This window comes from Triturus cristatus, chromosome 9 (genome assembly GCF_964204655.1).
Source record: "Triturus cristatus chromosome 9, aTriCri1.1, whole genome shotgun sequence".
In the NCBI taxonomy this organism is placed as follows: Eukaryota; Metazoa; Chordata; class Amphibia; order Caudata; family Salamandridae; genus Triturus; species Triturus cristatus.
Window position 1 is genome coordinate 841417246 of NC_140592.1, and position 24909 is coordinate 841442154.

Here is a 24909-nt window from a genome sequence, read left to right on the forward strand (position 1 = left end):
CATTGACATTACACAAGGTCATATTCGTTTTATAGGAACAGGGAGATTATGTGAATTGCCCAGAGCCGACGTCAAGACTTGAACCTGGTTCTGAAATGCCAACGTCGGCAGCTCTGGCCATAGCGCCACATCCTCTCCCCGTTCCACTCTACAAAACTGCCAGAAAAAAATGTCTGGCAGGAGCACAGCACTATTGTCTTCTCTGCACTCTACTGTTTGTTTACTACCTTTGGGGTGGCACATGGCTCTTCCTGAACCACGTTTCCTGTCATTTGTAGGGGGCAGGAAGGCAGGAAATGGAAGAGCACTCACAGGGAAAGTGGGCGTGTCGGCTCGAGCTGTATCCGCATTCCAAGAGTTCCGATACACACGCCTTGACGACGTAGCCAAGGGCACGTGCTGTGAGAGTCCCTGAAACGTCACAAACGGGAGGAGGAGGCAGTTAAACAGAACAAGATGGCGGTGTGTTTGATAGGGAGTGTGGAACTGTGTCTGAAATTCCGTGAAAGAGACAACGACAGCAGCCTTTGAAAGCGGTGGATGGGTGTGTTTATAAGCATTGCCTTGTGCCTAGACTCCAAATTTAAGTGCGTTGTTGTCTTGTTGGTCTACAGTGACATATGCGCACACCCCTGCACTGACTGCCCCAATGTAGTGTAATTAAAAGGAAGGTTGGCCAAACCAATTGGGTGCCCAGTGACACGTACAAGAACAACTACCTTTGACAAGTAGAACAACAAAAGGGATCTTGACAATTCAAAGAGAGTACATGGGGCAAACTGCTCCCCGCATAAATAGAAAACGCTCTTTTTAGGTAAAACGCGTTTATATGTTGCAGCAACGTACGTGTAGTGCTCGAGCTTCTGCTCGAGTCAAAGGTAATGAGTTCGACGTAATGTGCAACATGCATTGTTTAGTGTTCCAGAAGTTTATTCATTTTGGATTCGGAGCTGCCTGTGTGCAGTTGGACTTGCATTGCGGAGCTGTCGCGTGGTGTTCAAGCTACAAGAATAAATCATTGAAGAACCCTTCATCTGCACGAGTATTCTTTCTAACAGTATGCTGCCCCCCGCCCTAGTTAAATTGTCACACTTAAGCATCTCACAAACATACATCTTTCTCTTAAGTGTTAGTTTTTTTAATTAGAGAAATGCAGTGGCGGGAACACGCCACAAAAACATTATTCTTACGACTCTAGAACTGCTTGTGTCATAAAAGAAGCTACAAACGAGCGCTCGGTTTCTCCGAGTGCAGAGGAGCTTTAAAGCCCGTGTTGACAGTCTGCTCACCAGCACCTCCCTCCGGTGAACCCGGTCAGCGCAGGGGGCGGTCTCTGCGTCTCCACACCTTCAGTAGGAGGAGGAGCTTGTCACCGTTCGTCCTTCGGAGCTGTGGCCAGGGCCTCAGCGGGGCCGCGCTGATCTTGGGATGAGATTAGACTGAGCCGGGCTGGCAGAGGCGGAGAGCGACTCTTTCTCGTATGTTCGTGACGCCTTCCTTCCCTTAGCGTTTCGCCTACGTCCAGGCCGCAGCTACTGAGGAAGGAAGGACAGACCAGCAACACGCCGCCGGTGACCGGAGAGGCCTGTGGGGGCTCACAGGTTCAGATCTCTGAGTGGTCCCAAAATGATGCCGGTAAGAGCCTGACCCTGGGTCATGATGGGGGAGGGGCTGGCGGCCAGGATTCCTCACAGGGAGGCAGTGCACATACAGTATTCGCATTTTGTACAGAACCGTGATCTTTTATTTGGATCATTGTTCGTAGAAATAGAGGTATGTTGTGAAAACGGACTATTACAGACCAATGCTCTGTGATTTATTTTTATTTGATGCATGTAAAACGTACGTATTTTGATGCGGTGGAACCAACCTTTTTGTGAGCATTTCTCTCATTTCCCGACTGCTTTAAACGGAATTACCATGTTATGGCAGTCTTTCACTAGCGGCATATCACACATTCCTTCCGTACATGCAGCAGCATTTTTCCATGTGGCTACAGCGCCAAAGACCTTCAGTCTGAACTACATTTTCATGGATTGCTATGACAAACATTTTTATGTCAAGCGGTTTTCTTTAAGCCACTAATACCAATTCTCATGATCTACAGCACCGGAAATATGTGTACTCACTAGCTAAGGATATATGGATCTTTTAAGTGCCATTACTGTACAATTATAGTGTGTTATTTTTGAGAAATGGCCGTACTGGTCTATTAAAGACATCATCGCCATGCCTAAATACCTGTTCTTTAAAGAACGATTAACAGGTCGTCAAATTTGTGTATTAAAGACTGACGTTATTGGTAATAAGTGCCAGCACTGCATCATTGAGAATAATGATATTAAATTGTGCCAATGCCGGTTCGTTGAAGAGTGACTCTGCTGTTGAGATACGACTGCTGGTTTGCTAAATTTATTGCTCAGAATAGTCTGACTTGTTGACCATTGCCAGCACACCCTTTGGAATAGTGGGCATGCACATTATCGCATCCAGTCATTTACTATCCATTGGATACTACTCTGCAGTACAGTTACCCTCTTCTGGGACATGGTCATGCAAAATGCTTTTAACTGGTATGCTGTCACTACGGCACGTGCTTTCATCATTGGGAGTAGATGCATGTAGTTTATATCTCGTGATTCACGTTTGTCATTTGCTGAAGTGTTTACACATTACGTTTCTTTATCCTGGTACTTTTGCAGTGTCATCATTGACACACGTGTCTTGTCTGTCCATTTATATGTGTGAATTTGAAGAATTATCAGGACAAGGACAGTTTAACAGCTGTCTTAGACCATTATCCGCTGTTTCTAAAATTGGTATTTTGGCTCTCAGTTGCAGTGCCGAATATGCATCCAAGTTGAAAGAATAACTAGATGGTTTTTGGTCTTACTTATGCTTCAAGAGGGCGTTTATCACCTTTGTGTTAATTTAGCGTACAAGCTGTAAGCCTCGCATCTATGTGTCTCCAGTAAAATATGCTTTTTGAGCATGAATGTTTAGTCATTTGTAAATATGTTCAATATAAACATTTCTACTGTTGAGGCAGTTCATAGGTCAAAGGTTTTGCCCAGATGCACTGTGAATTTGTTGAAGAAAATAAAACTGTATAGAAGCGTATTAGATAAGCCTATTTAGGATTGAGAAGGGCAAGGGGCACTGGCCACATAGCTAACAGACGATTACAATTTAAAACCTATAGAGAAAGGAAGAATGTAACTCCTCTTTGAACTCACGGTTCTCCCCTTTCACATTGTTCTATGGGAGACTAAACCGTATGTAATTGCATAGTGTGATGTTTATCCTGTGGTATCAAATACAACAAGATGATGGACGGTGTGCTGAAACTTTTCAACCACTCACCCCCCAGTCACAGCTCTGGGTTTAATCTATAGTTCTTTTGCTTACTATTCCACCCCAGTTTGGACCCAGCCATATGCAAAACAGTCTTGAATCTGTTCCACATGGTGACAGTCCAGCCGAACTGCCAGGCCAGGTCCTACCTGGACCAGAAACAAGCATCCTAGGACTGGTTTCGGGGTATCACCCCTCATCAGCCAGGCTAGCTCGAATCCAGTGGCACAGCGAGAAAGTGACCTACATCTGGGTATACCCTTGGCCACTTCGGGTGACCCCGAAACCGGTTCCTGGATGCTTGCTTCCAGTTCAGGGAGGACCTGGCCTGGCAGTTCGGGCTGGACTGTTTCTATGAGGAAAAGGGTCAAGACTGATTTGCATATGGCTGGGTCCAAACTGGTGTGGCATACTGAGGAAAAGAACAATGGTCTAAACCCAGATCTGTGACTGGGGGTGAGTGGTTGAAAAGTTTCAGCACTCCGTTCATCATCTTGTTGTGTTGGCTATATTCTGTGGTATCCTCAGCTGAAGTACTATGCGTTGTTGAAACGCGTCTCCACTCACCTGCATATTTTAAATCTTTGTACGTTTACCCTTTTCCTTCACTTGATTTGTTCATGTATCCCTTGTGTATGAAAACTTTACATTATTAAAGAAAAAGTGGTTAATGGGTAGGGAGAAATAGTTGATATCAATTGCATTCCACTGGCACAATAAAATATTTCTGAAACTTTCCTGTTGAACAGTATGGATCACTGTTGTTCCCAAAACCAGTGTGGAACGAGGAGGTTAGCTTAGGACTCTCCAGTTCTTGTGCTTTATTACTTGTTTTGAACCTTGACTGTTGGCATCATGTTGGCCATCATTAAGCATTGAATGTTATGGGCAGTAGAACAAGTTGGTGCTTTCAACTTGCAACCAAGCCTTACATGTGGTGTATACTGGTGAAGCAGTTGGGGGTAATGTACATTAGGGCGTACTCCATGCAATGAGTGTTGACTCCTCTTTCAGCTATCATTGTCATCCACTTCTCGTCGGATAGACCCCCACCATTCACCCAATCCCTAATAATGACACTGTCCTTTTAGAGTATTAAGAGGGGTGGTTGTTGGGATTGGGTGGTGTAGTATCCTGTGTCCCATTCCCTGTTTGTCTGAGCTGGTGTCTGGAAAGCTGAGAAGGAATTATGTAATAGAATGTTGGTGTGTGGTCCACAGTAGAAGCTAGGGGATTTGGACAGTTGGAGGTTGGATGGAACCCGGACTTACCTGCTGTCGCTCTGACCCAAGGGCCTAACATGCAAAAAAAGAGGGTACCACCTGTCTGAGTAGCTCCAGAATCTTGTATGAATACCCTGCCCTCTAACTACAATATTTTGGCAATGAGTTGTGACGGACCTGCATGAAATGCAGCACATTTCTGGTGCCAGTTGGGAGCCAGTCCTGGCAGGGAAGGAGGCCTGTCCTGAGAAGGAAGATGGACCTTTGAGGACTAGTTTTGGTCCGCCCACCCTCAAATCCATTGTCAACCTTCAAGTGGTGTGTCAGCACTGGCTGTTGGATAGGAGGAGCCCAATGAGGAGGGTGAGCAAAGCCCGGCAAGGGGAACAAGCTAGCGAAGGCAATTATAAAGTGAGGTGATGTGTCCGAGTAATTACTAAGATTTAGGACCCTATTGTAGAGACAGTGTTATACCACAGGCCTGTGGAGCGAGTGCTGTGGATTCAGTGGGAAGATGCAGGAAATTTCCTTTACAGTAAGCATATCTCAGAAGTGACCCATGGAGCTTCAGGCAGTGATACATTTAATGCTGACATAAGGAACAGTGTTGGTGATCGCGCAGTATGAGCTCTCAATTAAGTTGACTGTGGCACAGGCTAGTCCATTCCTTTGGAGGGTCCTATGTCAATTAATTGTGTAGTGACCATAGGAGAGGACATGACTTCTATTAGTGCTGTGATTAAGGCAGTGGCCAATGGTCTTGTGACCATTCGTAGCATCTGATTAATATGGCCTTTTCTCTCCAACATGAGTTAGCCAACGCTGGAAAAAGTGGGCATGGGGTTTGAGGGTATAGCAGCTCAACTTGCTCATGAGAACGTTGCAAATGTCTTTGATGCCAAGCCTGGGTGTCGGAGAGGAGTCACTGGCTTTGTACACTCTGAACATCCTGAAGGAGGGCAACAAGCTGATGTTTAATTGAGACATGTCTGTAGGCACTGAAGGAAGACTACCCATGTCATCCATCCTAGTTGATTTAGAAGGAAAAGTAGGACTATCTCTATAGACACAGGAGCTTGAAATGAGACGGGGTTGTTCAAAATTAAACTGTGTCCTTAATTTATGGGAAGTTGAAACATTGCCTGCCTTTTTGTGTAACTGCAATGTCAAGACATGACATTCATTTAATTAATCAAATGGCTTGTTATTCTTGGAGTTAGTAGCATTCTTTGGATTTCGGTAAGAAATGTATCCTGATTCTCACTAACTGAGGTTCATAAGGTTGGGGAACAGTTTGGTTGGTAATTTTGCTTATTGACCTGTACAGTATAAATCTTATTGGTAATGTATTTGTCGGGTTAGTAAATTTCCATGTAAGTTGACCTCAATTGTTTGGGTATTGCAGTTTAAGAATTGTAGAGTGCTGAATGCTTAGTACTGCAAGACATGTGGGGGGGGGGGGTTATATTATCCACCAGCTTATTATTTTGGGAGTGCATTGTGAGCAATTATGTTGGACTCAACATTGAGTTTAGTTAGCAGTTTGGGGGAAAGAGTGAAGTACCCATTTAAATTTCGTAGTGTAGATACGTGGTGTTTGTGCATGTCCAAGTGTCTCTTATGTGAGGGACCCTTGACCTTCGGGTAGGTCGATTCCTCACCGCTGCAGCTCCGCCGATCCTGACCGCTGTGTGGTGACCTCCAGTTTACAGCTATACCTCTGTGCCCGTGTGCCTGCCCGCCCCCCTTCTCTTTTGTACCCCGAGTGTGGAGTGAGTGTTTTTCCTGGTTTCCCCTTTCGCCTCTGTGCCCGTGTGCCTGCCCGCCCCCCTTCTCATTTTGTACCCCGAGTGTGAAGTGAGTGTTTTTCCTGGTTTCTCCTCTCGCCGGGCTCCTCAGCCCCGTCTTTCCCGCCGCTGCCTCCTGTGCGGCCCTGCCCCCCTTGCTCCCATTGGCTCTTCCCTCCCGCATCCCAGCTGACCCCTCCTCCCCTCCTTCCCTCATATGGCGACCGCTGCGCGGCAGAGACAGCGACACTTGACCCTCGGGTAGGTCGCTTCCCCACCGCTGCAGCTCCGCCGATCCTGACCGCTGTGTGGTGACCTCCAGTTTACAGCTATACATCTGTCCCCGTGTGCCTGCCCGCCCCCTTCTCTTTTGTACCCCGAGTGTGGAGTGAGTGTTTTTCCTGGTTTCCCCGTTCGCCTCTGTGCCTGCCCGCCCCCCTTCTCTTTTTGTACCCCGAGTGTGGAGTGAGTGTTTTTCCTGGTTTCTCCTCTCGCCGGGCTCCTCAGCCCCGTCTTTCCCGCCGCTGCCTCCCGTGCGGCCCTGCCCCCCTTGCTCCCATTGGCTCTTCCCTCCCGCCTCCCAGCTGACCCCTCCTCCCCTCCTTCCCTCTTATGGCGCCCGCTGTGCGGGCGCGCAGCGGACGCGTGCTGCGGGCGCGTGCAGCGGGTGTGCCAAAGGCAAGCCCGTCTGCACCCGTCCGCGCCTGGACCGCACCCAGCGCCAGGACCCGTGGCCCTCGACGAGGCCAGCCGACACGACGGACCTACACTGCGTCACCCTCTACGCACTCAACTCCACCTGCTACCCAGCCACCCCGAAACACACACACGGACCCTTCGCCTGCCTTGCCTGCAAATACACCAGCCCCCGAATCTGCACCGCACCCGCCAGACCAGACACCAGCAACAATCACCTCAAGTGCATCCTGCTCAACACCCGCTCCATCCACAGGCACGCCATCGAGCTATGGGACCTCCTCGACACAACCTCTCCAGACGTCGCCTTCCTCACTGAAACCTGGATGAACGCCTCCTCAGCCCCTGACATCGCCATAGCCATCCCAGATGGTTACAAGATCACCCAGAGGGACCGTGTCAACCAAACAGGAGGAGGCATCGCCATCGTTCACAGAGACACCATCCGGATCACGACCAACTCCGTCAACACCCTCACTGGCGCCGAGCACCTCCACTTCCAGATACACACCGACCCCAAAACCACCCTCAGAGGCACTCTCATCTACAGACCCCCTGGACCGCGTGCACAATTCAGCGAAGCCATCGCAGACTTCGTCAGCCCGCACGCACTAGCCTCCCCAGACTACATCCTCCTAGGAGACCTCAACTTCCACCTGGAGAACAACAATGACAGCAACTCCACCGCCCTGCTGGACAACCTCGCCGACCTCGGACTCAAGCAACTGGTGAACACCCCCACCCACCACGCCGGCCACATGCTTGACCCATCTTCTCCTCCAGCAAGCACATCTCCTTCAGCCACTCAACCGGACTACACTGGACAGACCACAGCTGCATCCACTTCAACTACAGAAGAACCATGACCCACCAACACCCGCAACAGGCACCCCGCAGAAGCTGGAGCAAGATCACCACCAACCAGCTAACCACCTCCCTCAGCCAGAACCCTCCCACCAACACGACGGACCCCAACGAAGCAGCCCGTAACCTCACACAGTGGCTCACCAACTGCGCCGATGACCTCGCACCACTGAAGAACCCGTCCAGCAGACCCTACAGCAAGATGACCTCGTGGTTCTCCGACGACCTCAAAAGCTCCAAGAAAACCTGCCGCTCCCTCGAGAAAGCCTGGCGCCACGACCAGTCAACAGAAAACATGACAGCCCTCAAAAACGCCACCCGCAAACACCACCAGCTGATCCGCACCACCAAGAGGACAGCATTCAAAGAACGACTGGACAACAACACCCAACACAGTAAGGAACGCTTCAGAATCGTCAAAGAGCTCGCCGACCCCAGCGCCAGCAGCAACGACATCACGCCCTCGCAGGACCTCTGTGACTCACTCGCCTCGTTCTTTCACCGCAAGATCACTGACATACACAACAGCTTCGCACAAACCACGCACCCAACCGGCACCCCCCACCACCACCCTCGGCAACCTCTGCACCTGGACCCCGGTCAACACCGAAGACACCACCCACACGATGACTACCATCCACTCCGGCTCCCCTACCGACCCCTGTCCACACCACATCTTCAACAAAGCCGACTACATCATCGCACCCCAACTCCGGGACATCATCAACAGCTCCTTCGCATCCGCCACCTTCCCGGAGAGCTGGAAACATGCAGAGCTCAGCGTCATCCTGAAGAAACCCAACGCGGAACCTACCGACCTCAAGAACTTCCACCCCATCTCGCTCCTCCCTTTTCCTGCCAAAGTCATAGAGAAGACCGTCAACAAACACCTCTCTGCCTTCCTCGAGACCAACGGATCCCTCGACCCCCCCCCTCACCGTCCGGTTTCCGAGCAAACCACAGCACCGAGACAGCCCTCATCGCAGCCACCGACGACATCAGGTCCCTGCTCGACAACGGAGAAACAGCTGCCCTCATTCTCCTGGACCTCTCGGCAGCCTTCGACACCGTATGCCACCGCACCCTGATACAGCGCCTCAGCAGTCCGGCTTCCGAGCAAACCACAGCACCGAGACCGCCCTCATCGCAGCCACCGACGACATCAGGTCCCTGCTCAACAACGGGGAAACAGCTGCCCTCATTCTCCTGGACCTCTCAGCAGCCTTCGAACCCGTATGCCACCGCACCCTGATACATCGCCTCAGCAACACCGGAATCCAAGGAACGGCCCTGGAGTGGATCATCTCGTTCCTCGCCGGAAGAACCCAGAGAGTCCGACTCCCCCCATTCCCATCCGCGGCCACCAAAGTCATCTGTGGCGTCCCACAAGGATCCTCGCTCAGCCCCACCCTCTTCAACATCTACATGAGCCCGCTCGCAGCCATCGCACGTCAACACAACCTCAACATCAACTCCTACGCCGACGACACCCAGCTGATCCTCTCCCTCACCAACGACCCCACAACAGCCAGAGCCAACCTCCAGGAAGGAATGAAAGACGTCGCGGAATGGATGAAGCTCAGCCGTCTGAAACTGAACTCAGACAAGACGGAAGTCCTCATCCTGGGACCATCCCACTCTGCCTGGGACGACTCCTGGTGGCCCCCTGCCTTGGGCATCGCCCCCAAGCCAACGGATCATGCACGCAACCTGGGCTTCATCCTAGACTCCTCCCTCACGATGACCAAGCAAGTCAACGCCGTCTCGTCATCCTGCTTCAACACCCTGCGCATGCTTCGAAAGATCTTCCGGTGGATCCCCATCGAAACCAGGAAGATGGTCACCCAGGCCTTCGTCACCAGCCGACTGGACTACGGGAACACCCTCTACGCAGGAACCACAGCCAAACTCCAGAAAAGACTCCAGCGCATGCAGAACGCCTCTGCACGACTCATCCTAGACATCCCCCCGCCACTGCCACATCTCCGCCCATCTGAAAGACCTGCATTGGCTCCCCGTCAGCAAAAGGATCACGTTCAGACTCCTCACCCACGCTCACAAAGCTCTCCACGACATGTGCCCCAAATACCTCAACAGCCGCCTCACATTCTACACACCCACTCACCAGCTCCGTTCCGCCAGCCTAGCCCTCGCCGCCGTCCCGCGCATCCGCAGAGCCACCGCCGGAGGAAGATCTTTCTCCTACCTGGTGGCCAAGACATGGAACTCCCTCCCCACCCACCTACGGCTGACCCAGGACCACCTCTCCTTCAGGAAACAGTTCAAGACCTGGCTGTTCGAGCAATAGCAGCCCCCCCCCCTTCCCAGCGCCTTGAGACCCTTGCGGGTGAGTAGTGCGCTTTACAAATCTGTTGATTGATTGATTGAAGAGTAGTACCCTGTTGCAAGATATACAAGTCTAGTACACTGTGTGTGTTGATGGGAACTGTGGAAGAAGCAGTACTCTGTAGATAGAATTTATATGGGTGAGTACCCTATAGTATGCAGTTAGAAAAGTGTAGTTCCTTGTTAGATGTTGCATGGAGGAGTACCCTGTAATACGCTAAGTTGTAACATGAGAAGTTGCGCCGGGGAGTATCCAGTGGGTTACCAAGTTGGGGAAATGTAGTATAATGTTGTGAGAAGTTGTTTGGGGAAGTACTGCATGGGTGCAATGTGGGAGAAGAGAAGTACCATATTGCAAGAGGGTGCAAGGGTAAGTACCTGTGGGGTGAAAATGTTGGAACTATAGTACATGTGATGATGTGGGTCATAGCCACAAGTTTTGTTTGAGTGTTGTGAGTGAGAGCTACAAGTTTTGCCCGAGTTGCCTTTCGGAATGGAAGATTTGACAGTTGCGTTGTACTAGTGACGGAGTAAATTTGTGATTTTTTTGTTCAGTTTGAATATAGTGACATTAGTAAATGTTGTGTTTGAACTGTAGTGTTTTAATGTAGCTCTGTTGTGTTGTAGGTGAGTATTTGTTTTTTTGTTGACGTGGTCTGGTATTAGTGGTATTGCTGGACTGTTCTATTATTTCATTGTTGTCAATTTTCCCATATGCATCTACTGGAGGGTGTCATAATTGAAAAGGAAAGACGCCACTGCACCTTTATGTGCAGGTGCCAGAGGGTATGGTAATGGGTGCAGATAACGTGTTTTTTACCGACCTGGCACTTAGTCATGTTGGTTTGACCAGCTAGTGTGACTGGGTGTTGGGTTTGTTGGAGTGCTAGGTTGCACACTTATGTGGGTATGTTGTGAAGTGTTGTTCTGTGGTTGTATGTGTGCTTGCGGAAGATGGAAAAGTGTGAGAATTGTGTCCGTCACCTGTGTAGTTTAGTAATGTGAGATGAGCATCTGGGATCATTGTGTATGGATGTTGTTGTGATTGGTTCTGTATTGGAGTCTTGTCAAGGGAGTTTTGATTTAAGGGGATATACGATTACACTTTCTGTTTTGTTTCTGCTGTGATTCTATAGACTTAAGGATGACCGGGAAATCCTTTATCAAAAGTAGCCAGCTCTGTCCTGTGATCATAAATATTGTATGATGTCTTTGTGAGTGTGCATACGTGGCTGTAGGGCCTCATGTCCTAGGAGTTCGCAATGCATGCATTCCTTTGACCATTATGCAGTGGTAGTCACCATCTAGTTGATGTCCTGTTTCTTTGTTGGACATGAGATGTGGGAACCCTCTTTTTTTTTTTTTTTTTTTACTTGTTGCAGAATTTCTGTGACTGCTGTTGATTGTCTTTGAGTGTCTGCATGGGTATTGGAGAGTTTACCAGGTTGTAGTCGGCTGAACTTGTGAGGTAGGCATGTTGGAGACTGAGTCATTGTGAATGATTGTTCCTCCACTTTATATGCAAGGTAATGGTTGTTCTTTGGTGTTCGTAAAGATGTTGGTGTGTGGTCCGTAGTGGAAGCTAGGAGATTGGGACTGTTGGAGGGAGGATTAAGCCCTGGACATACCTGTTTTTCCTGTAGCCTAAAGGATTTACATGCAAATAAAGAACTTCACTTCTTCTTTGTGTCTCCAGACTCTTGTAAGAAGACTCTACCCTCAAACTACAACAGATTGACATGCCGTCTTGAAACCCACAGAGTTTGTGTGGAATTTGTGTGGTTTTAAAATTCCATAAATTCTCCCAGTAGTGTAATTTCTCTGGTGCTCCATTGCAGTACTTGCTGAAACCACACCTCTAGGTGGTAGAGTGAGTCTGTTTTACTGTCTGGACATTTGGTGAATAATTTGCAAAGCTCCTTTACCCATGTTTATCATACAGGCTAAAACTTTCCCACAAACCTGTTGTGCTGTTAACCTTTTGTAATAAGCTCTGGTGAAGCTTGCCCTCGGGCCAGACTCCTGGCCTGCAGGTACCTTCAGTTCATAAACAGTGGTCATTGGTCATGCTATGCATACACTGCGCACATCGATTCTGCTTTTAGGAATGCCTTTGTCTCTGGGCAGGCCCATTGAACCCTCTGCACACCTTTGGCCATGTCCTGTGCTATTATGCCGGCCTGAATTTTCAACTGGGTGTGGCATGTGAACATGGTTTGTGGCTGTGACATTGCTCTGTACCAATGACCAGTGTACATGTAAAGTGTGATCTATGTCCGTGTCCTTTGTGCACTGTTCACAGTGCATGGACTTTTGCTGTACCCTGTAACGTGTACCACTGCTTCTTCTATACATGTATTTTTCTGACGAGGTTGAGTTTTATCAAACTATTGTGGTAGTCTTAACAATGTGTTCTTTGAAGAAATATGTATCGAAGGTGAGCCCAAGAGATTTCAACAAGTTTCCTCCACCGTATATATTTGGCAGACACATTTCTAGGTGGTCTAATACTTTTTTGGGAACATGTTGCGCATATTTGTAAAACTGACCCAAAATTATTGGTGAACGAAAAGTTGATTTGTGATTTTCCTATGGTCTGAATCATTCAACCGTAACTCAATAGTCTATCACTGATAATAACGTTTCTTTATTACCTTTGTTAATCTACTAAAAGTCATACACAACATAGTTTGGGATTCAGGAAAATTAATAATGCCACTTGTGAATAATTATCTATAATGATAGAGGGGCAATACGTCCGCCGTCCTCAGGCCTTGGTTATTTTGCTGATCACATTTTGATTAACCCACATTCAGTCATTGGTTGATTCCAACTATCCATAATATGGTATGTAGTGTTTCCTCTTTACCGACGTAGACATTTAATTGGGGGAGCAGTTATATAAGCTCAAATTGGATGGGTCAAGCACTGCATAGTTAAGGGTTTGTCCTCTGGAGACACTGCCTCCTCACCACCCCCTCTTTGAAGCACCTATGCATCAAGGCACAGGTGGTGAGGCCAGCAACATGCCCACGGTCCCCTTCATGTGTCTTGTCCGTGGAGGGATTACTGGATTGTGGCTACATTGTACCCTCTGTGGCATCTTGTGGTGCTAAATGCCACCCGAACTAGCACCCGTGCTACAAACATGTGCAACTAGTCTCTGCTTTCTGAGTTCATTTTCTGCCTGTTGACTATTGAAGAGTACTTCTAGCCTTGTTACATTGGTGATAATTCTTGGCATATTGTGGGCATCCTTAACTTGTTTTTTCCATCCCTTTGCATCATTTTTGCCTTGGTATCCTTAGCCCAGGGGTCTCTAACCTTTTCTGGAATAAGAGCTACTTTTGTTCAATGAAAATCACCCTAAGCTACCATTTAAGTGTTGTACTAGTGACCACACCAGACAAGATTGCCTTATTGGTTTCCCTATGTAAGATTACTAGCAGTGATCACCTCAGTGCAAAAGGAGTGTAGCCAGAAGTAATGTAAACACAGCTTTGTCAAATGGGAATGTCTTGCCATGGATAATACATAACGGCCAGAGCTGCACTGCCCCCTCCATCAAGTTAATACTATGAGTAATGTGTCTGCCAGCGCCACATGATTTATAACTCAAATATCAATATACATTTTGAAAATTCAATTTTTTTTCTTCAAACACCAGCTTATGAGTTCTGAAAATACAAACATTTTATTTTCGGTGTACATATGTTAATTCAACCAAGCAAACATTTCAAATGTAGTATTCTGGGATCCATACAGGAGAACAACTTGCATATAGCTGGAGAGCTACCAGTAGCTCACGAGCTACTCCTTGGAGATACCTGTCTTACTTTGCCTGCTGGTTTTCAGTTTTGCATCATGTTAGCAATTTTTGACCGGTTTTTGGCCTCCATTCTCATGTGCTGACAGTTGTATGCAAGTTAAAGTTTATATGATAGTTTGTAACATTACTTCACAATGGAAGGAGAGAGACCCCTTGCACCATACTATTTTGATAGCAAACCACACTCCCAGGCTTCAAAGACATTTCAAACAGGTCCTATTCATCAGTCCTCTCATTTATCCATACACACACTCACCCACCCATTCATCCAACCGTTGATTAATTCACTCACCCCACTGCAGAACCACACGCACAAACTTTACAGATGTTAAGGAAGCACTTTCACTTAATAAAATGCCAATTCTGTTGACTTTGTAAATGCTTGTTAAGTGAGCATTGAAGGGAATTACTTCTGCTCCTACCCTTCTTACTCTTTAACATTCACGCCAATGAGCCATGTTTACATTCTAATTCAGACCAGCTTGTGTATTGCACCCTATCTCACTGCTGTGGCACTTTACTGATAATGGACCTGGGATATGTTTACTTGACATTTGCCGTGTTTTGTCTCTTGGTCGAGATGCGGTATTATCCATGTGCTAGCATTTAAGATGGTCGAAGTCAGTAGACGGGGGTATTTAAGTGTGTCACTTTTGTTTCAAATAAAATCTTTAAAAAAATAATGTACTTGTAATATGTTCTACAAAGAAATGCAGACATGAGCAGTGTAGGCAGGCCCCTGCAGATGCTGTAGACACGTCCCAAACTGATAAGACTACTGGAAAGGGTAGCTCTCTCAGGCTTTTAAAGTGCCTTATTAACGTACTCGAAAACGAATGAAGGCTCTTTCATGTGGGCTTGCATTTTCTCCTCCGTAGCCTAGCAGTGCGAGGCTATTATTTCAACCTTACCAGATGTTGTTGCATTCCATAATGCATTGCACAGTCTTTACAAAAACACCAAATACAATGTCTTTGAAGAGGTTTCAGGTTTCACTATCTTTCTAGCACATACCACATTGCAAAACGCAATGCGTAGAAAATTTCTTAAAATCGCCAACCTAGACTGCAGACCATTATCCAATCCCTGGTGGTATAAATAAATAAAACACTAATACCCAACCATAAACGAGGTTCGAACATGGGTACTAAAAGGCAGTGGAGTATGATATGTGGGACAGATAGGCATGATCCTGATCTCACGGACAATAAAGATACCATGAAGTTCAGAAACATGTTTCTCCAGTCTGAAAGTCACAAATCGCATGATCACAAATAGGATCAGGCTGTATACCTCCGCCAGGGGAGGACAGGAAGCGTTCAGTCAGAAAAAAATCCCGTTCACCTCTTAGAAAGGTCCCCTCTCAACCCTGTAGGAAAGTTCTAGTAACCTCAACACTGGAGAACACTTTCGACTCAGCAAGGAACACTTAGTAGTACTTCCACACTCTTTATAAATGCAGCCAGAACGACAAGGAATAACTAAGGGGGAAAGATCTTTACTTAACGATTACTCATGATGGCAAGTAGTCCGATATTCTGATGTTACTATAATTCGTTTGCTCTCTACTTGTACATATTGGCTTTAATGAGTTTGCAAATATGTACAGTGCACTGACTGACATGATTTACACTGTATAAAACAGATTAAATACATTTCCCTTTTGGCTTTGTCGTGCTCACAGTCCACTATGCCTGCCAGGTGGCACCCAGGATACTTCTGTATGCCTGTCCCGGTGAATCCGACTCCTACCCGAGATTATCAGAGGAGAACCCCATGCACCACTTTATCTGTGCCTACACGTCAGGTCCTCCAAGCACTGGGTTTGCTGCAGTCACCATCTGCTTACCAGGTTCAAGGCATACTTGAACTGCACCGACCGTTTTTTTTCTCTTGTGTCATAAGGTGCTCCTTTTACCATCAAAACAAATTCTCAAAGGATCGTATGTACGGAGGTAGTATCTTGTTCTGCACCATTGGGCGCCACTCACTTCACACTCTTGTTGAGTGGCAAGCCGTTCATATCTTACACACACAAAAAGGAATAGGAAAGAAAAACACATACGGATGAGTGCGATGCAAACGTGTTCCCTCACCCACTAATAATGACCTGATTTATCATTGGGCTTGCTAACAAGGCAGCAAGACAAGGGCCACACACTGGGACCCATTAAAAAAAGAATCTTAACAACAGTTACATTGCTGAGTATCCAGTTATAACAAGTTAACCTTCCTCCTAAGAGGCTGGTCATGGTTCTTGTTCCTCCCTCCTTCTTCTCCTGCTAGCTGCCCTTCGTTTCCTGATAATCTTTTGTTTCTTCCACTTTACTGAACAATTGGCACGTTGAGGCTCAGCACTCCCTTTCTCATCCCTAGTGACCGGGTCTTCACTGATAAGAAGCTTATTGGTATTGGTGCCACATGTGATTTGCTATGCAGTGTAAACATGTGGTGCACTGGGAACCCCCAAAGGAATGGTATTGTCTCTGCTGCAGGATACAACTTACATCACCGAAGATTCTTTTGAACAACTCCATCGTGTCTCCTTAATATCCCCTCCCTTGTCCATGATAGTTTCCTTGAGTTTGAAAAACATTGCTCTGCTAAGAACATCAGGGGTGATTTCTGATCTGGTATGCTGCAAAAACTTTGTGTCCTGTAGAACTTAACATCCATGTTCTTATTTTTGCCAGTACGTGTTTACGAGAATACATTGACTTGATTTTCCAGCTCGACTCCTCTGATACCAATATTGAATTCTCGGATTCCAACACTATTCCTCTGGGAGCATTTTTGATATCCCTGAATTTTTCCCATTTTGGTTTGTTGTTGGGACTCTAGGTCTGCAAATTTCTCTGACAATTGATTTTGTTTGTGGGTCTTTTCAGCTTGGCGGATCTGTAACTCTGCTTTTTGTAGACTATGCTCCAGGTCCAAAATGTCTTGACACATCCTGGCGTAAGAACGTTGTCTGGTCCTTTAACTCCACTATCATCAGGCATATGTTCTCTTTTTTTAGACATCACTCGGGAGCAACAAGGTTCATCTGAACCTTCTATATCCAGGGTCACCGAGGGTCTCTGATGTGCAGATCCATCATATGTACCTTGTTTTTACACTCTGGGCAAGGGTTGCTTTAGGCTGCTTATCTTTCTGCAACACCATCTCGATCATGGAGTGCTACTTGTTCTGACAGTGAGGGTCATTATCTCCTGGTGAAAATGAATAGAAGGATGAAGACATTTAGTGTTTTTCTCTGATATCTTAATCACATTCAGGTGGTTGAATACAGCATTACGGCCGCTTTATGCTTTACAGTGAAGTATACAGAGGCAGCTGCTGATGCTTGCTTTGATCAAAGGGCACAGGGAGCTTAATGGCTAATGTTTCTGCTGGCCAGTGTACTCTTCACTAGCTCTCCAGTCTGTCCCTGCTTCTGCCTCGTCCCTTCAGTGAGCTGGTCCCCCAGACACTCTGACCAATCTCCTACTTGTGTTTTTTTAAACCGTATAGTGCTTACGTCATGGGAGGACCATTTTAAGGGCTCGCCTGAGCCAGCGCATGCTCTGCAAGACATTTAGTAAGTGGGATTTCAAAGTGGTGCCACAGGCTTTTGGTGGCCTAAAGCTTGCGTGCACGTGAGCGTGCATGCGCACAGCCGCCATCTGTCTTTCCTCCGTTGATTGCTTCTCCCCCACCGCTTAACTCGCTGCTCTTGATCGCGATCGCTTTCACTTTAGCGGGCCGCGCGGCTGTGTCACTTTCGCGGGCCGCGCAGCCAATGCTTGTTTTTGGTTGACCTCGACTGGATGAAAGGGTGGGATGGCCGTGCCTGGGTTTGAACCCGTGACATTCATATCATCACTATGAACGATTTTGGTTTCAAGCCTAACGAGCCAGTGCTTAGAATGTCAACGCCATGCATGTAGAGCGACCGCCCTCATTTAAAATTTTGCCACAAACCCACCCTTAATTTTGCCACCCAGCCCTGTCGCACATTTCACTACATAACGAGTAACAGATGAGATGATGCCCGCTGTGGTTAAAAATTCCTGCGTTAAGCTCTGGCGGCATGTGGTGATGCAGTCGGCCACTGCCGCACATTTCAAATACTGTTCCATTGGACTTGATGGTAAAACGCTCCTAGAGAACAGACTGCATTAATAGCCCTTTAGCAACCCGTAATCAGGAGTTGATGGATCCTTTAGTAGGCTCAACATCCTGCGATTCTGGGTAAATTGCCTAATTTCCCAGTGCATACCAAAAATGATTGTATCCTTGTGTAACATAACTGGTGCTCGTGTAAAGTGCTCCATTACCTTCGAGTCAAGTTCGCGCTATATAAAACTGCAACAAAAAAAAACCTACAGGAGGAGCCTTCGTATACGACCAGACCTTTCCCAAGTGCCTCTCGTGGCTCCAAGCCTATCGTGTGTCTGCCGGGAAGAGAGCGATGGGCGGGCGATCGCAGCGTTCTCTCCGCATGCCAGCCTCTTACAAGGTGTCGTCAGGGTTAATGTTTCTATGGTGCATTTTTTTCAGAAAGGGATTCCACTCTGGGCAGGCGGGGTAGGCGAGCCATGTTTTCTTATTCAGCGTAAGAGGCTTGCGTGCACTCCCTGGCCTTCTAAGGTCCATGTGTGCTGTCCCCGCAGTCCAGCATCTGCGAGAGGGTGGGGTTACATCAGAGTGTCTCTGGGGGCTTCACAGGGCGGTGTGAGACGGAGGCAAGCGTAGCCTCCAGTATGTTAAAGGAGTACTACTGTGTCAGGGTAAGCGTGTGCAACCCCTAGCTCTAGTGAGAAACAGATGCAAACATAGGTAGAAATGAGGAAGTCGCAGTACTATTTCTGTGTGGGTGGGAGTGCATGGGCAGTTTAAGAGAGATTACTAACTGGAAACTGATATATTGTAGCGATGGAGCAGGGCCTCTCTAACTCTCATAATAACTGGGGGCGTTTTCAGTTTAAAGCAGCAGTCAGGGAAAAATGTGTATTACCTTTTTTATTGTTGTTATTTTGACGCAGGATTTTACATTGTCAAGCAGTATTTCCACATCCAGTAGCAGTAATACTTTCAGATTTAATATTATTGAGTGGTTCGCAATAAAGATGATTTTAGACCACATTTCATACCTACTTTCATAAAAGCTGTTAAGGAAGGTCTTCTAATTACCGTCACAGCTTGCATCAGTGTTGTTTCTTTTAGCCCAGTGTTTGGTTTATTGTATTGACTCATTAACCTCATTCGGTTTATGTACAGTTCTTTTATTTTTTTTCCTTCCGTCATTGCCAGGTTTTGAAATCTTCTACCGTGATATTGTTCTTCTTTACAGTGAAACTGTAAAATTGAGTATCATACACATCGCCTATCTGCCACACACAGATCGCTAAATGTAGTCTTAATTGACTGTTTGATCTGAGCAAAACAACATAAAGGAACATAGAAGCTATCGTTTGCAATTCAGCAACATACCCTAGCTTTAAGCTTGAATATAGATACGTCCAAACCTTCATGAACTTGTAATCGCATATTAAATTCTTGGTTCACCTCTCAGTTTTTCACTGTTGAACTCCCAAAAATGCAACTTTCTTTTTTGTGTGACCCTGTTCCTTGAGAAGTTAAGCTTGTTGATAGAGCATCTGTTCTCCTAGAAACCATGGAGTAAAAAAAATAGAGCGTTCCGTTCCCTGCACTCCAAGCTAGCTCCCATCATGGGATTACTCATTAATTCAGTGCAGGGAATTCTCAGATAATGTCAACACCTGAAGCATTGAGACAGATATATATATATATACTTCTGCCCCAAAAGTCTCTCTATATATACTTTAGAATATGTGGTCCGTTGTTGCTTCAGTCGGAGTCACAGTTGAAATTTTGTATAGAAATCGGGAGCATACAGAAATCAGCAAGGGCCCAGTAATGCAGTTGCAATACCATGTATTGTATGCTGGAAGTAACATTTTGGAATGCATGCTGTTGAAGCTGCTGCCTTAGTCTAACTGTCTATATAGAGTTTACATTTTAACAAGGGAGTCCCAAGGATCACTGGGGACCTGGGGTAATAACTATATAAAACACGCATTGGCCTAGCCAATAGGTCTTGCTTTTGGGACCTTATAAGTATTTAGTTATGCAGCACAATATCCTTGGTGCAACAACATTAACTGTTGCAACTGTTGCATGGTTAAACACTTATAAGGTCCTAAAGGCGAGACCTATTGGCTATGCCAATGCTTGTTGTTCATGGAGAGCAAAGTGCCAGCTTGTCCCCAACTCCCATTGTAACAAAGCCTGTTTTGTTACCATGCCTGGCAAGCATTGTCACCTGACACAAAACTGCAGGCCTGCTGTGCGCCTAGGCCGGCAGGCATGGCCCCCGTAAGGAAGTGGGGCACAGCACCAGTTTGCCCTATCCCATCGTAACGGGTCTGCTGGGCTGCCAGCCCATTGCATTCACCCCCTTCCCAAACAATGAAGGCCTACCTCACTGGTTGCCTGCTTCTGTTAGAGAAGGAGGTGGAACACCGCCGTCCCAAATCTTTTCCTGCTTACTGCACAGCCCTTCCCATGCAGGGGCATAATGCAGGACCCTGAGCCGCCAACCCTTCAAGGGAGGGCCACATTGAGCCCAAAGCCAGTGAATGTTTGTGAAGTATTGGAGATTTGGGGGGCCCTGATCACATTCTGCGTAGGTGGTAACATTATTTTGCATTCCGCCACTGCTCCTATGATCTGCCCTGACTCTGATGGCCTTTATCACAGTAAGCCTGTGCAGGGGCTATCTTAGAATGGTTAGAACGTGAGTATTTTCCGGTTAAATTGAAAGTGTTGAATGCCTTTTTGGCTGCTGATTATAAGGCATCTTTGGCAGAAAGCCTACCCATGGCATAGTGCCTTTTATGGTTTGAGCAACTGTTGATCACACTTGAACTGCAAACCATAAGTAGGACAAACAACTGTCTTCCTTTTATTTTAATTATATAACTAATTTTACCATCAAAATTAATTAACACCCAGAGCAACACAGTGTTTATTTTTGGGTTTGTTCATATATGCTTTTAGGTTATTCTGCTGAGTAAGCTTTGACTCCCTTATGTTTAAGTAGAAGTGCTGGTGGGTGGAAGCAGGATATCTTTCAAGGAGTGTCTGCCTGGCCACTTGCGACTAATGACCCCCTGACCTGAAATGTGGGAGGCTTTTGTGAACGGAGTTCTAGAACCAGCAGCCAACGCCATGAAGAGAAGTCGAGGAGTATTTTATAAATTCAGAAAAGTAGTATTTTTAGTGTGTTTACTGCTTCGACTCTGTTTATAATCTTGTGCTCCAACAGTGAGGTGCTTTCTGTTAATAATTTGAAGCCAGTCAGTGAATTTTGTAGACTTGTCAATTACGCAGTTTGAAAAATGTTTGTTTACTACAATGGCACCCACAGTTCAGGAAGATAAATATAATATGCCTTGTCAGCCTAACTCCATCTATTAAATTGGAACTCACAAATATAAAAACACCTCTCGAGACATATCATAAGTATAAACATGTGAAATTGTATTTATCAGTTTTAGTTTTGTGTGCCTTTTTACTGACTCTTTTGTAATTAACGTTATCTGCTTAACTTGTGCTGACAGTAATGAAGCAGGTTTCGTTGTGTTTTTTAAAAATCTTTTGCACTTTTGTAGTCTCAGGAGAGCTTGCCGACCCATCTCGTGCCTGAACATGCTGGCAGAGAACTAATGGCCTGTACTATTGTAACCACAACTTTTAACTCCTCTCTTAACCTCACTTCTCCTTACAGAGATAACTTAAACCTTTTGCTTTTGTTTAAAGGCATAGGCACTCAGGATTCAAGGCTAGCTAAACTACAATGGAACCAAATAACTGTCTTGTTAACCAACAATGCCGCAGATGTCATGTCAAGATATAAGAAGGCACTTCAGCATTCAAAAAACATATCCGTTTGTTTTAATGTGGTGCATCATATATCTCCTATGAAGGATGCCTTGTTAAAATAAGTTTCTAATCATGAACTTATAGTGACACAGTCCCTAGAATTTCTATGAATTAGTCAAAAGACAATTCAGTATCTTTCTGCCTAATCATGCTAGTAAATGCGGCAAACTAATACGTGATTTGAAGCCACTTTCACACGTTTATCACCCACACGTTCACACATATTATTACTACAGTTTGAATGTCGCGGTCCATGCTCTTACCACAGTATCGTGTGACTGGCTTTAGAAATCACTTCAGAGGGGGATGTGGCTAAGGTATGGTCCAGACGAGACATGTTCTAGCTGAGCTCTTGCGTAGATCCCTGATTGGTTGTGCCTGTCGGCAGTCACATGATGGTGAAAGATGTGGGCTGGTAGAGCAGAAGGCACAGCGGTCATGGACTGATTCCAATAGCTTGAGGTTGTCCTATAGCAGCAAAGTTTGATGTTGTATTTGGAGAATTGAATGAAGCGTGCATGGCGGATACCAAGATGTCAGCCCCATCAAGCATTTCAGGGCATTCTATATAGACATAGCAGTATGCTGCCAAAGAACAGGGCTACTTCTCCTTCACACAGGAGAGCTGCTGCTGGCAGCACAGAAAGGCTCTAGTTGCCAAAGATTTTCACTACTTTCAACAGATTGGCTGCAGAGGCTGTTGCTCAAAGTAGGAGGGCACGGATTTGCAGACTTGGACAGGGAGGAATAGAGTGATGCCACTGGGACTTGTGGAGTGGTGCTGCTTTGGAAACCACAGTCCTTGGTGTGTGGTCACATGCTGCTGGTTGGTAGGCGACCAATTTAAACAATGGGCACCCCATGCACTGTGTGAAGCTGCGGCCCAGCCACAGCACTCAAAATAATCAAGAACAAGAATGATCCTTGCAGAGGTCAGCACTAGACGGGTTGAATAAAAAACAGTAAGAGATTGGTCTCAGTGTATGAGTAGCAAGACCCATATCATTGATGGGGTGAGGTAGAACCGAGGATAGCATGGAGGAGTGGTGAGGAGCACCCTGGCCATCAGAAACATCATTTATTACGGTCACTGTACCCTTTGACTAACTTGCTCATTATCAGCTGACTCTGTACACTTCATTATGAGGCATAAAGTGACACTAATGCTGAATCCAAATCAGTTTGAAGAAAACACAAGACAAAACAAAAACCCACAAAATGTCTTAATCATTCTATTTGTTTTCGTCAGGAGGAGATAATGAGCCTGACTGCCATACCAACTAGCATTCCAAGATATTTGACTGCATTGCAGAAAAACAAGCAGGCTAAAACATGCCCAATAAAGAATTTGCTCGGTTTGCAAAAAAAAAAGCTAAATGAAATGAACTGTACATCAGAGACCATTTGAGATAGACATTTTAGGTGTACATTGTGGCTGTTAGGTGCCGGCTGGGAAAACAGGACAAACGCCTGATGATACTGGAGTTCAAAGCTGAGATAATGTTCTTACCTCTGGTCCATCAAGACATCTCAGAACTGGACCACAATTTACAGAAAGCATAGTTAATGCTCGACCAAATTGAAAACTTAGCCAAGTCCACAAACAAAGCAAAATGGCTAAAAGGTTTGCAGCCGTACAGTCCCATCACCAAAACGTGTTGGAAAAACTCAAGGATACCAAAAATCGCTCCAAGAGGATTTGTATTAGAATCCAAGGAATCCATTGTGGTATTTGTGAGGTTGAACTGAAAAATCAAGTCATGACATTCTTTCAAATGCCTCCTGGCAAAAATAAAAGCTATGACATTGAAGACAGGATACAAAAAGATTTTGTGACCTACCAGGTCCCATAAAACATCACCTCTAATGTTCTTATCAGAGAACATTTTTTAAACTCCAGGAAATCATCATTTCAGCTGCGAAGACAAAGGAGTGGATACAGCTCAAGCAAGACCAAAATGAGTTATTTCAAGATGTTTTATTTCAAGATGTCTCATGGGTAATGCTAACTTCAGCTACATAACTTGCATCCTACAGCAGAAGGCAATAGCATCTCATGTTTACACTAGATGGCAAATCACGTGTAATATGGACGCCAGCAGATTGGCATAAGCTTTTTACTATTGAAAACCCTGTCGGAAGAGGGTGTCCAGTCTCAATGACCTAATTGATCAGGAGAACGGAAGAAACAAAAGATTAACAGAGTTTGAATGCACAGCAAGTAGGATGCGGAGGAGAGAGGAGCGCTAACCTGACCAGCCTCTTTGGACAACTTGATGCTCAGCACTGTACTAACTGTTAAGATTCGCCTTTGATCGGTCCCAGTGTGCGGCCCATTTAAGTCTTGCTGCCTACGGACCCTCCAGGAAGTCATGCTACTTTCTGAACTCTTATTTTAATTTTAAATATTGTACCAGGTGGTATAATATATCAGAACTGTACTGTTTGGATAACAATCTGCTGATGTATTAATGTGGTGCTCATACACTTATTGTTCGTGATATATGAAAAAAACAAAAAAATGTATCCGGTAACAGAAGTTGTAGTTTACTGAATCTTCACATAACTTAACCAGGCTTTAGTTCAATCCCTTTCTCTTCTTTTTATGCAAGACAAATTTATTTGTTATACTCGGGACCACTGGAATTATGCAGCAGGGGAGGGTCAAATTATGCGACAAGAAACTGCAAAATGTTTTTTTTTATACTATTAGTTATTTTGTCATTTGTATGCTTGTGAACAGTGTCTGAGCATTAGTTGTACCTCATAAGTACCAGTTTAGCACCCAAATGTAGCAATAAGCTACATAAAGGTGGCGAGTCAACCTTTGCAAAGGGGCTTCCACTGCATGGCAACACGT

The 24909-nt window shown here is 46.0% G+C and overlaps 1 protein-coding gene across 1 annotated transcript in view; it reads left to right on the forward strand.

Moving 5' to 3' along the window:
• The first annotated feature begins 421 nt into the window (after nucleotides 1-421).
• The window catches only part of PPP1R13B (protein phosphatase 1 regulatory subunit 13B), a 509136-nt gene continuing 484648 nt past the window's right edge, over nucleotides 422-24909 (forward strand). Inside the window, exon 1 of the mRNA XM_085626276.1 lies at nucleotides 422-1635. Within this exon, the coding sequence (XP_085482402.1) occupies nucleotides 1627-1635 (9 nt within the window). The 5' untranslated portion in view covers nucleotides 422-1626. The remainder of the gene's footprint in view (nucleotides 1636-24909) is intronic.